General features: G+C 43.3%; 2 protein-coding genes across 3 annotated transcripts; one reads left to right on the top strand and one right to left on the bottom strand.

Annotated features, from left to right (window-relative positions):
- Window positions 1-2,075: 2,075 nt before the first annotated feature.
- Window positions 2,076-4,656, bottom strand: LOC124466290 (putative nuclease HARBI1). Of its 2 annotated transcripts, none has more exons than XM_047018078.1 (3): window positions 3,329-4,656; window positions 2,866-3,250; window positions 2,076-2,734 (listed from the first exon to the last, which is right to left on the bottom strand). In XM_047018078.1, the coding sequence occupies exons 1-2, from the start codon at window positions 3,996-3,998 to the stop codon at window positions 2,880-2,882; spliced, it is 1,041 nt and encodes a 346-aa protein (XP_046874034.1). In that variant the 5' UTR covers window positions 3,999-4,656; the 3' UTR covers window positions 2,076-2,734; window positions 2,866-2,879. The 2 variants fall into 2 exon arrangements, with proteins under 2 accessions (XP_046874034.1, XP_046874033.1); XM_047018077.1 differs by having other exon boundaries at window positions 2,076-2,753; window positions 3,329-4,653.
- On the top strand, window positions 2,100-2,836 carry LOC124466286 (nuclear apoptosis-inducing factor 1-like). Its single transcript, XM_047018073.1, has 2 exons — window positions 2,100-2,511; window positions 2,622-2,836. The coding sequence occupies exons 1-2, from the start codon at window positions 2,100-2,102 to the stop codon at window positions 2,834-2,836; spliced, it is 627 nt and encodes a 208-aa protein (XP_046874029.1).
- Window positions 4,657-14,989: the final 10,333 nt, after the last annotated feature.

The following is a 14,989-nucleotide window of genomic DNA, read 5'->3' on the forward strand; positions in this document are numbered from 1 at the left end:
ATTGTTTTTGCTGATTTTATGTAAAGCACTTTGAGCTGCAATTCTTGTATGAAAAGTGCTATATAAATAAAGTCTTACTTACTTACTTAATTTTGGCCTTGGTCCCGTCAGGTATTCTGAGAACACTCTCCACTTCGAATAATACTGTAGAAGTGAAGAAATATTGTTCTTATTTTAATGTGACCTCATTTCATGCCCAAAACTATGCTGACCATAAATACATTATCTTCCTACCTTGTTCACCCTCTGCGGGCTCTCCAGAGTCCTGTGCAGATTCCTGTCCTGTCCCACTATCTACTGTATTTAAGACTAATAAGAGATCAGCATTCAGGGAACAAACAGTTGCAAAAGAAAGATTTCTGTACCTTCCTAACAGCAAAGTGTCAGGGAGTCAGATGGCTGAGCGGTGAGGGAGTCGGGCTAGTAATCAGAAGGTTCGGCCGGATCGATTCCCCGCCGTGCCACATGACGTTGTGTCCTTGGGCAAGGCACTTCACCCTACTTGCCTCGGGGGGAATGTCCCTATACTTACTGTAAGTCGCTCTGGATAATAGCGTCTGCTAAATGACTAAATGTAATGTAAAGTGATGTTGGTGGCAGAGGAAAGGTGTGTGTGTGTGTGCGCATGTGCTCACGTGTTGCGTAAGTGCGTGTGTGTTCTCTGTATACTTTTTACCTGTGCGTGCTGTTGGTGGTAGAGGAAAGGTAATCAAGAGCGGAACCAGTCTTGGAACAACATTAGAACAAATTTACTGGTGTGGTTGTAGCTTGTCTACATACATCAGCCCTACTAACCAAACAGACTTGCCTAGAATCTCAAGACACCTAAAATTGGTCCCAGTCTGTGGATGTTCTTACCTGTATTTTTAGATTTGGCGATTTTGCCCAAGAAAAGAGAAACAGATGTTGAGTTAAGTATACAAAGTAAATATATTTAAATCATTAAGCCTTGCCTTTGTTCCTCCTAGAGTCTTTGTATCTAAAATAAATTTAAACATTATGATAATGTCATTTTAATGTTATTATCATGTTGCAAAAAACTAATAATACTCATGAAAATAATTATATTCATTCTGCATGCTTATTTTAATGTGCGTAAAACCAAGACAGTGTATTCACCTCATCCTTCCGAGGAAAATCATGAATAAAAAGCATGTGATTTGGAACATAAACTTAATGTCGTATTTTCTGCTTGAAATGATGTAGTAACAATGTCGTCCAAAGTATTACATCCTCCAAATTTACAAGTTAAAGCTACCACTCCAATTTATCAGTGACTTGAACTTAATGCAGGCAGCTACAGGTAGCCAGCGGAGCTCAATAAAGAGCACCCATACGATACAAATGTCTACTACTTACCAAGGGATTTAAACAAAAATGTCCCAAGTCTCACCCGCTCTTGAGAGATGGGGAGGCATTGGAGGTACCCTTGTTGTCCCTGGAGGATCATTTCTGCAAACTAAAAGAGCAACAGAAATTCTATTTTAATGAAATAACATCACTTATAATAACTGTGAACCTTATACAACAGGGCAACAAATTGTGACAAGAAAGTCAATTTGGGAAAGGGACTATATTACAAGAGAAGATTATGGTTGTCATTTAATAATGATACGATCATGACTCCTGTATCATGTGCTGAAGGTAGCACTGTGTCCAAGATTAATTAATATTTGATATGCAACTTTCATTTAAAATAGATCTACCTAAAGTGAAAACTAAAAATTTCAATATTTTCAAGAGAACAGAAACATGATGCAGAAAGTGACCAAAATGTACCCTTATTGAGAACACTCCACATGACACCGAGTCGTTTCAGGGACCAAGTCATGGTCCCTGGGGTCTCATTTATAAAGCTTTGCGTGGGATTCACGTGGAAGCTGGCGTACGGAAGAAATGTAGGATGTACGTGCGAACAAAAATATTCGGATTTATAAAACAGTGCGCACTCACGTCCTACGCCTGTTTCCCTTTATAAATCACAATCAACTCTAAATCTGGCGCAGCTTTGGCGGCTGTGTGGCACGCCCATATTGCCTATAAATAGTCAATGAAACGCCCCTAATTAATATTAATTCTGGGCCAGCAGAGAAAGAAACATGGCAAGCGCAGGAAAAAAAACAAAAAAAAGAAATTTCTTAGACTGCGAGATCGAAGTTTTGGTTGGGGAGGTGGAGAAAAGAAAAAAGATTTTGTTTGGAGGGCACAGTATGGGAGTCACTAATGCCAAAAAAACTTTGGAGTGGCAAACTCTTGCTGAGGCAGTGAATGCCACTGCATCAGAAGATCGGACTGTGGCCGAACTGAAAAAAAAATGGTCAGACATTAAAGTCGAGGCCAAAAAGCGCCTGGCGCACCATCGCCAGAGCGTGTCTGCCACGGGCGGGGGAAAGGGGACGCCGGAACTGACCCCTCTTGATGAGAGGCTGGCAGGCATCATCGGCGAGTCCCTCTTGAGTGGAGTGGTGACAGAGGCGGAGGGGGACACCGACGTGCCAGCAGATGAAATGGGTATGTAGGCTTATTTGCAATTGCTTTTATGGAATGAGTAAAATAAATGCATTCAAGTCACTCGTGTATGTACAAAACACTTTATTTACACAAATCCCTTTTTTTTTTAGTTGCTGCATGTTCCAGTGGAGAGGGTGGTGCAGCTGAACCTCCACGTGCCTCTCCGTCTCCGTCTCCGTCTCCATCTCCATCCAGCAGCGGGCGTGTCCTCACCGACGCAGTCCTTGCCATGCAGAGGGAAACTATTCAGTGCATCAGGGAAGTGGCAGGAGAGTTAAAGGCCATCAAGACAGTGTTGTCCGAAATGAGCAAAAAAATGAAATAATATGTTAATAAACAATTGTATTTCCATACCTTGTTTGGTGTTTTCACAACCGCCGCATCACAGCCAAACGCTGGCGCACAGCCGCACCGTTTGGCTGAAATGCCTGGGGCTGGGGGTCGGGGTCGGGTCGAACACATGCAGCTTCCGCTCCAGGGGGTAGAGGCACATTTTGCAGTTGTGCCATATTATGTAGCACAGCACATGCACGTATCATCTGGCACACCTTCTCCGGTCTATATAAAAGCATCCCTCCAGTGCGGTCTAGGCACCGCCATCTGCCTTTAAACAGGCCTATGGTGCGCTCCACCACAGACCGTGTCTGGGTATGGCTGATGTTATACTGCCTTTCCTCCGCGCTCTGGGGGTTGGCGAAAGGCGTGAGCAGCCACTGCTTCAGTGGATACCCACTGTCCCCTGCAAGGATAGTGAAATAATTAGATACTGAAGTACAGAGAAAATGCCTTTTAAGATGTTCACATCAATCAAACTTACCCAGAATCCAGCCATCACGCACAGCCCCAGCCTCAAGTCTCCGACCAACACTGCTTTGTCTCAGAATGAATGAGTCATGGGTTGACCCAGGCCACCGAGCTACAACATTTACGAGTAACATGTCCGCATCACAAATGACTTGGACATTTATTGAATGAAAATGCTTTCGATTAACGAAAGCATTTTCATTCATACTCGGCGCCCTTATAGCAACATGAGTGCAGTCAATGGCACCGATTACATTTGGGAAACCGGACATTGCTGCAAATTGCGCTTTTTTGTTTGCCTGTTCAACCACCGTGTAAGGAAACTTGATGTAAAGATGTGTCAAACTTACAATTCCTCCTAACACGTCTGGCATAACACGGCTGAGGGTTGGCTGAGATATCCCCGACCTGTCAGCCAACTCCCTCTGAAAAGTGCCGGTTGCCAGAAAACCCAGTGTGGTCAGAACTTGAAGTGGGACTGGCACGGCGTTATTGCGCCGGGTGTTCCTCGCCAAAGCTGGGCCCAACACCGCGCACAGCTCGAGCAGGACAGCGCGCGACAGTCTGAATCTGCTTATCAGCCACTCGTCCCCATTGGCCAGCAAATCTGTGTGCTCTCTAAAAATTCTCTCCCTCCTTATTCTCTGTCGAGCAACGTCTTCAAAAAAAGCCAATTCAGCCATTTTGCGTCATTACGCATTGTGCTGGCATGCCTTTTTATACCCATCCATTTGATTGAACCTAACGTGCTACAGGTGTGGGAGTTCATCTAATTCGTAAATTATGGAAACAACAAATGGTGTTGGTTTGCAAATATATATTTATATGAATTTATGATAGACTACTAGTTTTCTTTATTTTCCCCCCGCACTGCATAGAGAATCTATGAAACAGGTGTTTGTGTATTAATTGTAAGAATGGCTTTTGAGAATTCTTAATATGATTAGGCCTAATCAGAGGCAATAATTTGATTTATTTTACACATTGGTCTCAGTTTCAAAATGTTTCCGCGTTTCATTCTTCTGCCAACGGCGTCGCCGTTTTTCCTTTCTCCACTTTCTGTGCGTACGCATGGGTCAGAGCTTGCGTGGAGGACCGCACTCTTCCCGTCAAGTTTGGTTTTTATAAATGCCAATATTTGCTTAGAAATTGGCGTGCGCCCTCTTCTGGGCGTACGCAAGCTTTATAAATGAGGCCCCTGATCATTAACTTCCATGGCCCTTGGCAGCCTCTGCAAACAGCAAATAAGCTGAAAGGTTAGAGAAAATAATTGTGAAGGAGATCTCTGCTGAATTTGCATTATCTCATTTTATAGAGCAATACAAAAACCTTGTACCTCCAATTTTCGATGATTTTGGAGCAAAGCTTTGGTTGCTCCCCAAAGGAGTCCATATATCTAATAGTACCCTCTTTCAAGTTGCAATGCTATACAAAAGATTGGAAAACGTATGAGAAAGGTTTGAAAGAGAATTTCAACTAATCTTGAAATGTGTTGAAAATGACTGAAATTATTTTAAAATGTGAAGCAGTGACAGCTCAAACAACACAAATGAGAATGACAAGACATCAACAATAAAGATGACTAGTGATGCTATTTAGCGCATAATAGTCTCTGCATAACCTAACAGCAACCTACAAAGAGGGTCCAGTGGCACCCTCCCACCAAGTAGGGCCCGAAGACAGCACTGGTGTTATGTTCTGTCTGTCCAGTCCTAGTTTTGTGTGTCTGTCCGGTCTATGTTCCAGGTCACATACCTCAATACTCCAGTTCACATCTTCCAGTTCACCTCCCAACCAGACGCACCTGTTACCCATCTATCGTTACCTGCACAGTTCATGTACCCTGGCTTCCCACAGACTCATTGCCAGTTCAACGTTGCTGCTTTGACGGTAGTTGGTCGTTGCCTTGCCTGCCTTGAAGATACTAACCTGTTTCTGTCCCTGTGTGCTACAGACACCACCATCCACCACCTACGGCTCCCAGGGATGGGCGAACGATGCCTTGTGAAGCTTTGGTGGTTTCTTCCGGATTGCCCTGATCCAAAGAGCCGAACTATTGGCGCATTGAAATTGGAGAGCACAGTGACATCTAGTGGTCAGCTAAAATTATAGCAGCCGTTTAAACCAACTGAATGTGATGTACCAGTAGTTTCTGGCGGTACTTAGCCTTATTCAATGTCGTTCATTTTTGTAAGGCTACGTGATGGTCTAATTTTCGTGTTCATCTTAATTAAAACCATACATGTGTATTTGAGAACTGTGTAATTTTCATACAATAAATATGTTTTACTGTGATGTACTGGTATACACCACACTTTGTAATGTTCTGCAAACAGTATAAGAGCGGTAGAATGCTTAAGTGTATGGAAGTATTAAATGACTGCTGATACAGAGTGGTAGCTTACACAACCACTCTGCTTATATAGCTGTCTCATTCCTTACATTTGTGATATGTATTGTGAATCGGGGGAATACTTGTGGGGACAGTGGGGGTGTGCTTGTGCAATATAAAAAGGCAGTGTACCATAACAGGGTTCAGGGGAATCGCTCTCTTACTCCGGTAGCATCCATACTCTATAGTCTTTTACTTTCTGCTCTTCTGCTAATAATTCTCAACTGTACTACTCTTCTGCTAATGAACTGCTAATATAACCTACTTCTCGTCTGCTAATGATAATTGTCTAATCGTCCTCTAATAATAACTATGTACTGAGTACATTGTACACTCAATAACTGTTTGCGCTTCTGCCATTGTAGTGTTCGCCTCCTATTAAGACGACAAGCACTGGTTTCTTTCCCTCTTCTAAGGTTTAGAAGTGCGCCACAACTTTGAACCAGTTTGTGACGTCTGAAGCATTGAACGTCATCAATCACGTGGCATCGTCATTTCACACAAGCTCCAAACCACTTTTTCGAAACTGTGCGTATTGGTTTTGCGACACAAGCATCGATGCATCAGTGCCATACGTCCCATCCCTAACGGCTCCAACCCTGCTTCCTCCTGTCTGGAATCCAAGGACCATTACCCTCTGTTTGACTACAATAAACCTGGTTCATATCCCCATCAGCATCTGAGTGTTGCATTTGGGTTCACCTGTCACTCCGAGGGCAGCCGGGATCATAACAACTGGCTCCTTTAAGAATGTTTTTCTGACAAGAAAATATGAAATTATTCATGAACAAACATCAATAAACTTGACACCTAATGTATTCTGTAGCACTGAACAATAACCTTAACATAAATCTTACTAAAAAATAAGTACTCCTGGCCCTGGAGCTGCCCTCCAAAATCAGGCACATAGCCTGGCTATTGATTGGCTCTGTCCCAGGCTGGCTCTAAGCGAGGGAGAGAAATGGTTTAAGTCATTAAATCATGTCATATCTATATTTACATTTAGTCATTTAGCAGATGCTCTTTTCCAGAGCGACTTACAGTACAGGGACATTCCCCCCGAGGCAAGTAGGGTGAAGTGCCTTGCCCAAGGACTCCCTCACTGCTCAGCCACCTGACTCCCTGTTTGATGTATGTATGTGTGCATGTGTGAGAGAGAGTATTATAAAGGTATGAGTTACCCTGCTGAGACTGTAAAATAGGGCATCCATTACCTGGGTAAGTAATACATAAAAAAATGCATGTAAAACATTAAAAACATGTAAATAAACTGCAATAAATCACAATAGAAGAGGATGATTCTTGAAAATAAATAGAAAATTACCTAATCTGTAAATTAAAATGGGCCTAAAAGGGCCTCCAAACCGCCAAGAAAGATTTTGAAGGGCCCAAAAAATTAGATCTTCACTATGAAGTCCTTGGGACTTAAGTGTTTTTATGTCTGCATGGGTGAAGAAATTCTAAGTCCCAAAATAGGTCACCTTACTTAGGCTAATGCCTCAAATGTAATCCAATCAACTAGTACATATAGCGTACAAATTAAATTAATTAATATTAGGAAAAAAATATATATTGAATAACTTACTGTTCATTTGGCTTGGTTAAGTTTCCCTTAACAGGCAAAGGCAAAAGACAAAATTTAAAAACATGTATTTCTTCTGAAGCATTTAAGAGAGATTCACCTGCCCTCAGACACCCTGCCCTGAGACCAGATGAGAACAGAAAAATACAACTTCTGCCCTGAGACCAGGAGATTCACCTGCCCTCAGACAACCTGCTCTGAGACCAGAGGAGAGCAGAAAAATACAACTTCTGCCCTGAGACAAGGAGATTCACCTGCCTTCAGACAACCTGCCCTGAGACCAGAGGAGACAGTTGACTCCCTGCCCTGAGAACAGAAAAATACAACTTCTGCCCTGAGACCAGGAGATTCACCTGCCCTCAGACAACCTGCCCTGAGACCAGAGGAGAACAGAAAAATTCAACTTCTGCCCTGAGACAAGGAGATTCAAATGCCTTCAGACAACCTGCCCTGAGACCAGAGGAGACAGTTGACTCTCTGCCCTGAGAACAGAAAAATCAAACTTCTGCCCTGAGACCAGGAGATGCATCAGACAACCTGCCTAAAACAAAATTGCGGGAAACGATGGTCTCTGCCCTGGGACCAGATGAGACTAAACAGCCATGAAGAAAAGCCTAGCTAGCTAGCTTAGCTAAGGTTTCTAGTTCACCTGATTAGTTTGACTAGCTAGCTTAGCTAAGCTTTCTAGCTCACATGATTAGCCTGACTAGCTAGCTTAGCTATGTACCTAGCTTAGCTAGCGCTTATGGTTAACATGTGTGGGCACACATAATGTTGATAGCACTAGCAGGTATTAAAAGAGTACACATTTTCTAATTACATTAAAAAAAAAAATTGTGAAAATTACCTTTACATTCTTACTATGAATGCTTCCGATCTTTCCTGCGTGCAACTGAAAATGCCTCCAGAAGATAAAAAATGGAGGCCCCGCCTCTGCAATTCTCTCCTCTCTTGCGATTGGTTGTCAGATTAAACCAATCATAAACGTTTCTGCCCTCAGAACAACGTTGAGTAAAGAAAATTCCCACGAGCGAAGTTGGTTCTTCGCTTTGGATAAAAGCGTCTGCTAAATGCATAAATGGAAATGTAAATGGTTCTGGAGGGGCTCAATTGCGGAAAAACTAAATCCAAACAGGAACTGTTAACAATTAAATTGTCAAGGCGGGCTTTAAATGATGATGGACAGATGATCAACAGTGACAGAATCAACAACGTCACCAAAGAGCGATTGGGTTGAATTCGTTTTCAACAAACAACATATTACGTTGCTCTGATTGGTTGCAGGTCTATCCAATTGAGCAAAGAGGCATTTGTTTTACGAGCTCGGTTGACACACACCCCATAGTCACAGCCCAACGGAGAGTTTTCAGACTCATATTCTGACTAGAATTATGAGTATGACAACATCAGGCTAATACAGTGACAGAATAACCTACATTTCCGTTAAGTTTGCATCATGTCTCTGATTCTTATCGGACTTTCTGCCCATAGATTCTGCCACTGCAATGCCTTAGGTCACACGCTCGTAACCATATAAATCTATGTTCGCGACTGGTTGTCGCAAAGAATGACGTGTACAGCTAGTTGCAAGTGTGCATGAGGTCTCGGAGCTAGGGAAAAAAAGAGCCACTGTTTACAGCTAGACCGGAAGACACGGAAGTGGAAATATGGCCGCGTCCAGTCTCGCGCTCTCGCTTGCCTCACTGCGCCATTGAGCACTTTTCATAGAAATGAATGGGGACGAATGTAGCTTCAGAGCCTGCCCCATTGTACCGAATTTTGTTGCAGTTCCACCAGAGTTCCACTGGGAGTGATCGCGGTCGAGTGCAAAATTAATGGAAGTCTATGGAGCTAAACGCCTAAATTTGTCTCTTTCGCCTGATTGTCGTTGAGAAATCTCAGATTTGATTGTAGTTTTTGCATGTTCAACATGGATTACAGATAAGGCTGGAGGAGAGACTGGATGTAGGCAGGTAGGCAGTCCTGTTCACCGCTCAGAAGGTCAGTACCAGGGTCTTGAATCTGATACGGGCTGTGATGGGTAGCCAGTGAAGGGAGCGGGTGACATGGGAACGTCTGGGTAGGTTGAAGACCACGCGGGCTGCTGCGTTCTGAATCCTCTGAAGGGCGGGTTGCGCATGCTGGGAGACCTGCGAGCTGCGAGTTGCAGTTGTCCAACTTGGAGAGGACAATTGCTATGGCTAGGATGTGAGCATTTGAACTCAGGACAGGGAGTGGACCCAAATGCAGAAGACCAGAGCACTGGTAATGTGGAATGACGAAAAGGTAAATCCAAAGATGCCAAAATCAATCTAAATTTCTAGAAGGTAAATCCAGAACGTTCCAACTAGAGCAGGGGTATCAAGCTAATTTTCACCGAAGGCCACATCAGCATTATGGTTGCCCTCAGAGGGCCAGTTGTAACTATGATGTAACAATGTTTACAATGTAAAAACATTGTTTTTAGCTGTAGCTTTTGTAAAGATATTCTGCTGCGATTGCAATCCGCCTTTTAATTCTTGGACAATAGCCTATGCTGTTTTTTTTTAAGGCTAAATTTGACACATTTATCTCTGTGTTTGGTGTCAAAAGGCCGACGGAGATTGTACCGACAACGCCTCAATAACACAAAATACATAGTGTTTTTTCTCCTTGAAGCACAAACATGTATTCGCTTTCCCATCTTTCTTTTGAAATTCCCTTCCATTGTGGTCACGTAAACTATTCTAGGTTGTGGTTCAGTGCAAATGGTATATTCGGTAGGCTAAAATTGTTAAATCCTACTTGAGAAAGGACACTGTTCACAGCTGTTAATAGGAAATTACCATTACCTGAATGACTTGTAGTGATTGGGAGGTTATGCCTGTTCTGATGATGGCATAATAAACCATGTTAGATTGTTGGCTCTATGTGCAATGTTTGGGTTTCCTCTCCTTCGTCTTCTGTGTCTTTGTTTCTGTTGCAGGATGGCAGGCAGGTAAAGGAGCTGTGACTGCTGCTAGAGCACACCTGTGATCTGTGCCTTGGTCTTTAATAAGCTGTGCCCTAACAAGCTGGGTCTCTCCATTACTAGCAGGAACATCACTGTTTGCTTTTTAGTTTGTAATGATTCTCTACACACTCTACACTTGCACTGATCCCACATCCACTACACTACTGATTTACATGACCCTCACATGCAACCGTTTCTTTGTAAGCACTTTTTATTGAATAAATACAGTGTTATCCTTATTTCACTTCCTGAAGTCCCTAAGTATGCATCTAATCTTCCCATAAACCCGGTTATGCACAGCGATTTCCTACGCTAGAGCTACGGTATAGTAGCCTGACGTTGTCATACTCATAATTCTGGTCAGAATATGAGTCTGAGAACTCTCCGTTGGGCTTTGACTACAGGGCGTGTTTCAAACGAGCCTGGAAAACAAATGCCTCTTCGCTCAATTGGATAGATCTACAACCAATCAGAGCAACAGAGTATGTGACGTATGTTAAGCACCGCATAGTTGTTGTCAACAGAACTAAACTACAAGCAGATTTGAAGTATGCTTGAAGAATGAATACAAACGATTTTTGCCGGTGTTGTAAAATTAATTTAAGGGTAGGGAGAGTACTCACACGGTCAACCTTTTTGAGCGAAACAATAAAGGGCAATGCATATACGAAGTTCTCCGTTTAGGATTACAACTCCATCGGGGCCAGCTGATAAATTAAACTTTTACCGAATCCCGTAGGAAGGACAGCAAAAACATATTTTCCATGACAAATGCCTTGATTGCGTCTCTCTGTTCCTCTTTCAAAATTAATGCGCTGTCGATGTCTTCTAAAACAGACTCGATGGCAGAATCACAACATGACACCCAGATCTCCAGCGGTAGCCATGTTTGATCAAAACAAATTCAACTTAAGCGCTCTTTTGTGATGTGGGTGATTACGTTACTGTTGATCATCTGTCCATCATCGTATAAAGCCCGCCCTGGCAATTTCATTGGTTCGCCCAGATTCTGGTTTTCTGTAGTTGGTCCCCAATACGAGACCCTCCAGACCCAATTTCCCGAACAAATTTATTTTGGGCGGGGAGAAGTTGGGCTGGCAGCCAGGCTAACGGTATAGACCAGCGGATTCCAAACTCAAGAATGCCGCGGCCCGATTTTAAATCTGAAAATCTTCTGCGGCCCACACAAACCTTTAATCACAACTCTGATCAACACATAAACTAGGGATGATTAAATGACCTTAGGAATTTAACGGATTAAAAATGTATTGACGGACAATGTATGTTTTGTATAGCATTTTCCGTTTCGAGCGAGAGCCTTATTGTTTTATGAAACTGTTCGTTCAAATTGTTTGTGCTTCACCGATTAATGTGAAGCATTAATGTGAACCACAAATGACCTCTCTCTTTGGCTCTCGACGAAGGCGGTCGCATTTTTCTCTCCTCCCCTCCCTAGCCTTCCCTGCTTGGCTCTGTCTTGTCTTGTCTGTGTAAAGATACTCTCTCACCACCACTCTCTGAAACTAGAAGCATGGAATTAATTAGCTGGTCTCTCAATGCAATTGACACCATCTTCTCGAAGAGAAGCTCGGGTTCGGGGGAACCCAACTGTCCTGACGGGAAGTTCGCTGCTGGCTACACGATGGACGTGTGGGCCAATTGGCGTGTCGTGTGTCTAGCGGCGCTTTCGGTGGAGGACGTTGAAGATGTCTTTATATTCGGAACCGTGATTACAGGCTTTCTGCTGTTTGGAATAGGCGGTTGGCTTGTTTATCGGACAGTCAAGGAAACAGCTGCGGCCATCAAAAGCTCCCTTAGGCTGCCGACCTGATTGAGACAGTGGGTAGAGCCGTTGGGGCTCTGACTGTGAATTTACAGCGTAATATGGATTACAACAGGGATAAGTTCGCGGCTCTGCAAAGGAAGATCGAGGAGCTCGAGATGTTCCTGAAGGGTGGACGTGAAAATTGAGTCGCGTCTACTCGTCAAAACAACTACACCAATCTTATCTACTTTCGGCCCTGTAACCAGCACAGGCCTTGGACCAATGCCATTGCTGGAAAACAACTCCCCTGGAGAGCGCTGAAGCGAGACTATCTTGCTCCTCCCTTCTCCCTCCCCCACCTACATCTGTGGGTTGTTCTCTACCCGGATCATGACCAAGGATGTCTCCTTGCCAACACAATCTGCATAGGGAGACTCGGACTGATTGTGGCATAGGTCGAGGGCGCCAACCCAGACCTACTCACACATTAACTTTCACCTACTACAGATACCACCACCCCCCCACCCCCATCCAACGCCTTCGACTGCTTGTCCCCCTGGGTGGCTGGTGGGTCTGTGTCCAGCGCCTACCATGGCTGCAGGTCCAGATGCTGCTTGTTCACCCCGCTCCCCGTTGCAAGTGTCTTTGTAAATGTTGGGCTTATTTGCTGAGGTTTTTGCCTGTTCCCATATTGTACTTCTCTAGGAGAATTGTATGGGGGTTGCCTTTTTCTCTCCTCCTCTCTCCTCATGTTATGCTGTTATGCTGTAACATTTCTAGTTGGCGCCGTAAATGGCTGCCTGGGTAGGCTCTCCCGACAAAGTAAATTCCTTGTCTGTACATACTTTCATGGCGAATAAACAATTTAATTTATTTAGGCTATTTATTGTAAATGACCTCTCGCGCTGGCCCAGACAAACATCAGCAATGCCTGTCGATGTTAGCTAGACTCTAGCTCATCTGCTTTTTATTAACGCTGATTTAATGCAAGAACAGCTAGATAGCGAAAACGCCTAGACTGTAGGCATGTAAACTAGTTTAGCATGCTAACGCAAGAGCATAAGTAGAATGTGTGATGATTTAGTTTATTGGCAATGGGGCTTATTTGAATGAAAAACAGTCAGGAACATGATTTAACGTGTTTAAGTCATGTTACTGACTGTGTTTCAATCAAAAAAATTAACCGTGTTACATGTAAATCTACAATTCACGATGCATGTTTGTCCAGATCTTTGTCAGGTTATTTTTCAGCAAGATATCTAGCTAACCGGGATGTCCTGGGATGTCAGATCGCTTAGCGGTGAAGGAGTCGGGCTAGTAATCAGAAGGTTGCCGGATCTATTCCCCGCCGTGCCAAATGACGTTGTGTCCTTGGGCAAGGCACTTCACGCTACTTGCCTCGGGGGTAAGTCGCTCTGGAAAAGAGCGTCTGCTAAATGTAAATGTAACTGAAGCTGAGTTGAATCATGATAGTTTGGTTGCTTAGCTGTAATGTTCTACCCACCTAAGTCGATCCAGTTTGCTATTACAAAAGAAGTGGAAACAACTAACGTTATCATTTCAAAGGATATCTAGTCGTTCTGTTGAAAACAGTGTTGTGTAGACACAATACATTTATTTGCACGTTTTTATTTCAAGTCTCCGTGTCCACCTTCGGTGTTTCAGTGAGTGCTGTGGGCCGTGTTGCGTTTCTGCTCCGCAGCTTCACTCGTTGAAAACAAACCAATCAGCACGCAGCTCATCTAAATATTAATGAGCATACCATAAAAGTAGAAAAACCTAGTGTTTTTTTCCGGGAACTTTTTTGAGGAATTACCAGAATGCATAGAACAGCACCCGCACAACTTTCAGCCCAACCAATGTTACATACCCTATTTGGATACCTTAAGGAACAGTGTGAAATACCCCCCCCAAAAAACAGTCAATCATCCCTTTAAATATTAATCCAAAATGATTCACACCTTCACAAAATCAACAACAAAAATCAAATAATTTCTGCAAATGCAGGGAGCAACGCTAGTGCTAAATAACTATTTAACGGGAGTCAGATGGTTGAGTGGTGAGGGAGTTGGGCTAGTGTTCAGAAGGTTGCCGGATCGAATCCCCGCCGAGCCAAATGACGTGTGTCCTTGGGCAAGACACTTCCTTTATCGGTAACTTTGAATCTAACCATGGGAGCCGCCATCTTGCTATTCTGTTGACAAAAATTAGCTACCTTTTTCCGGGAGTACAACGGCACTTAGGAATGCTTGGCTGGACCTGATGTTAGTTTCCCCCAGGATCACAATGACTCTTATTGAGTGACTTGTTGCTCTTGTAGGTTAGTTATAACGAAGTTAAGTCTTGTACTCGCTTTGAAATATTTTACTGTTGATTGTTCTTCTACAGGTTCAGTCCTGCACTTTTTGTGGTTCATGTTGTTTTAATTTGTAACTTGTATAACTGCATGCTCTTATGGGTCTTCCCTTTTGGCACTTGTTTCGTTTTTTCACAATGTATGCTTCATGTTTTGGCTGCTTGCAATGTTTGGGACTACCTCGTTGTTATGATGAGTGACCTATGCTCTTTTGTAAAGCTCTCTCTTGGAAGTCGCTTTGGATAAAAAGCGTCTGCTAAATGCATAAATGTAAATGTACCTCATTGGTGTAGAACTAACACGTGTCGAACCGAGCCACCACTCGCGACCAAAATCCTATTACGCTCTGAAGAAACTAGTTCTGCATAAAACAGACCCATCGACAATCGACTGTTAGTAACTTCCTAATATGTTAGTCCTGGCACTTGAAACACAAAGCAAAGAACTGATAACATGGTGACTTAAGTACACATACAGGGAGCAGAAACAAGGCACAGGTGAAAACGATTTAACCTAATAACAGATGAAAAAACTAACAATCGGGGACCGACTGTTGGCTAAAACAAGTCCACAACCCTGACAACAAG

Source organism: Hypomesus transpacificus, unplaced genomic scaffold, assembly GCF_021917145.1.
Source record: "Hypomesus transpacificus isolate Combined female unplaced genomic scaffold, fHypTra1 scaffold_89, whole genome shotgun sequence".
In the NCBI taxonomy this organism is placed as follows: domain Eukaryota; kingdom Metazoa; phylum Chordata; class Actinopteri; order Osmeriformes; family Osmeridae; genus Hypomesus; species Hypomesus transpacificus.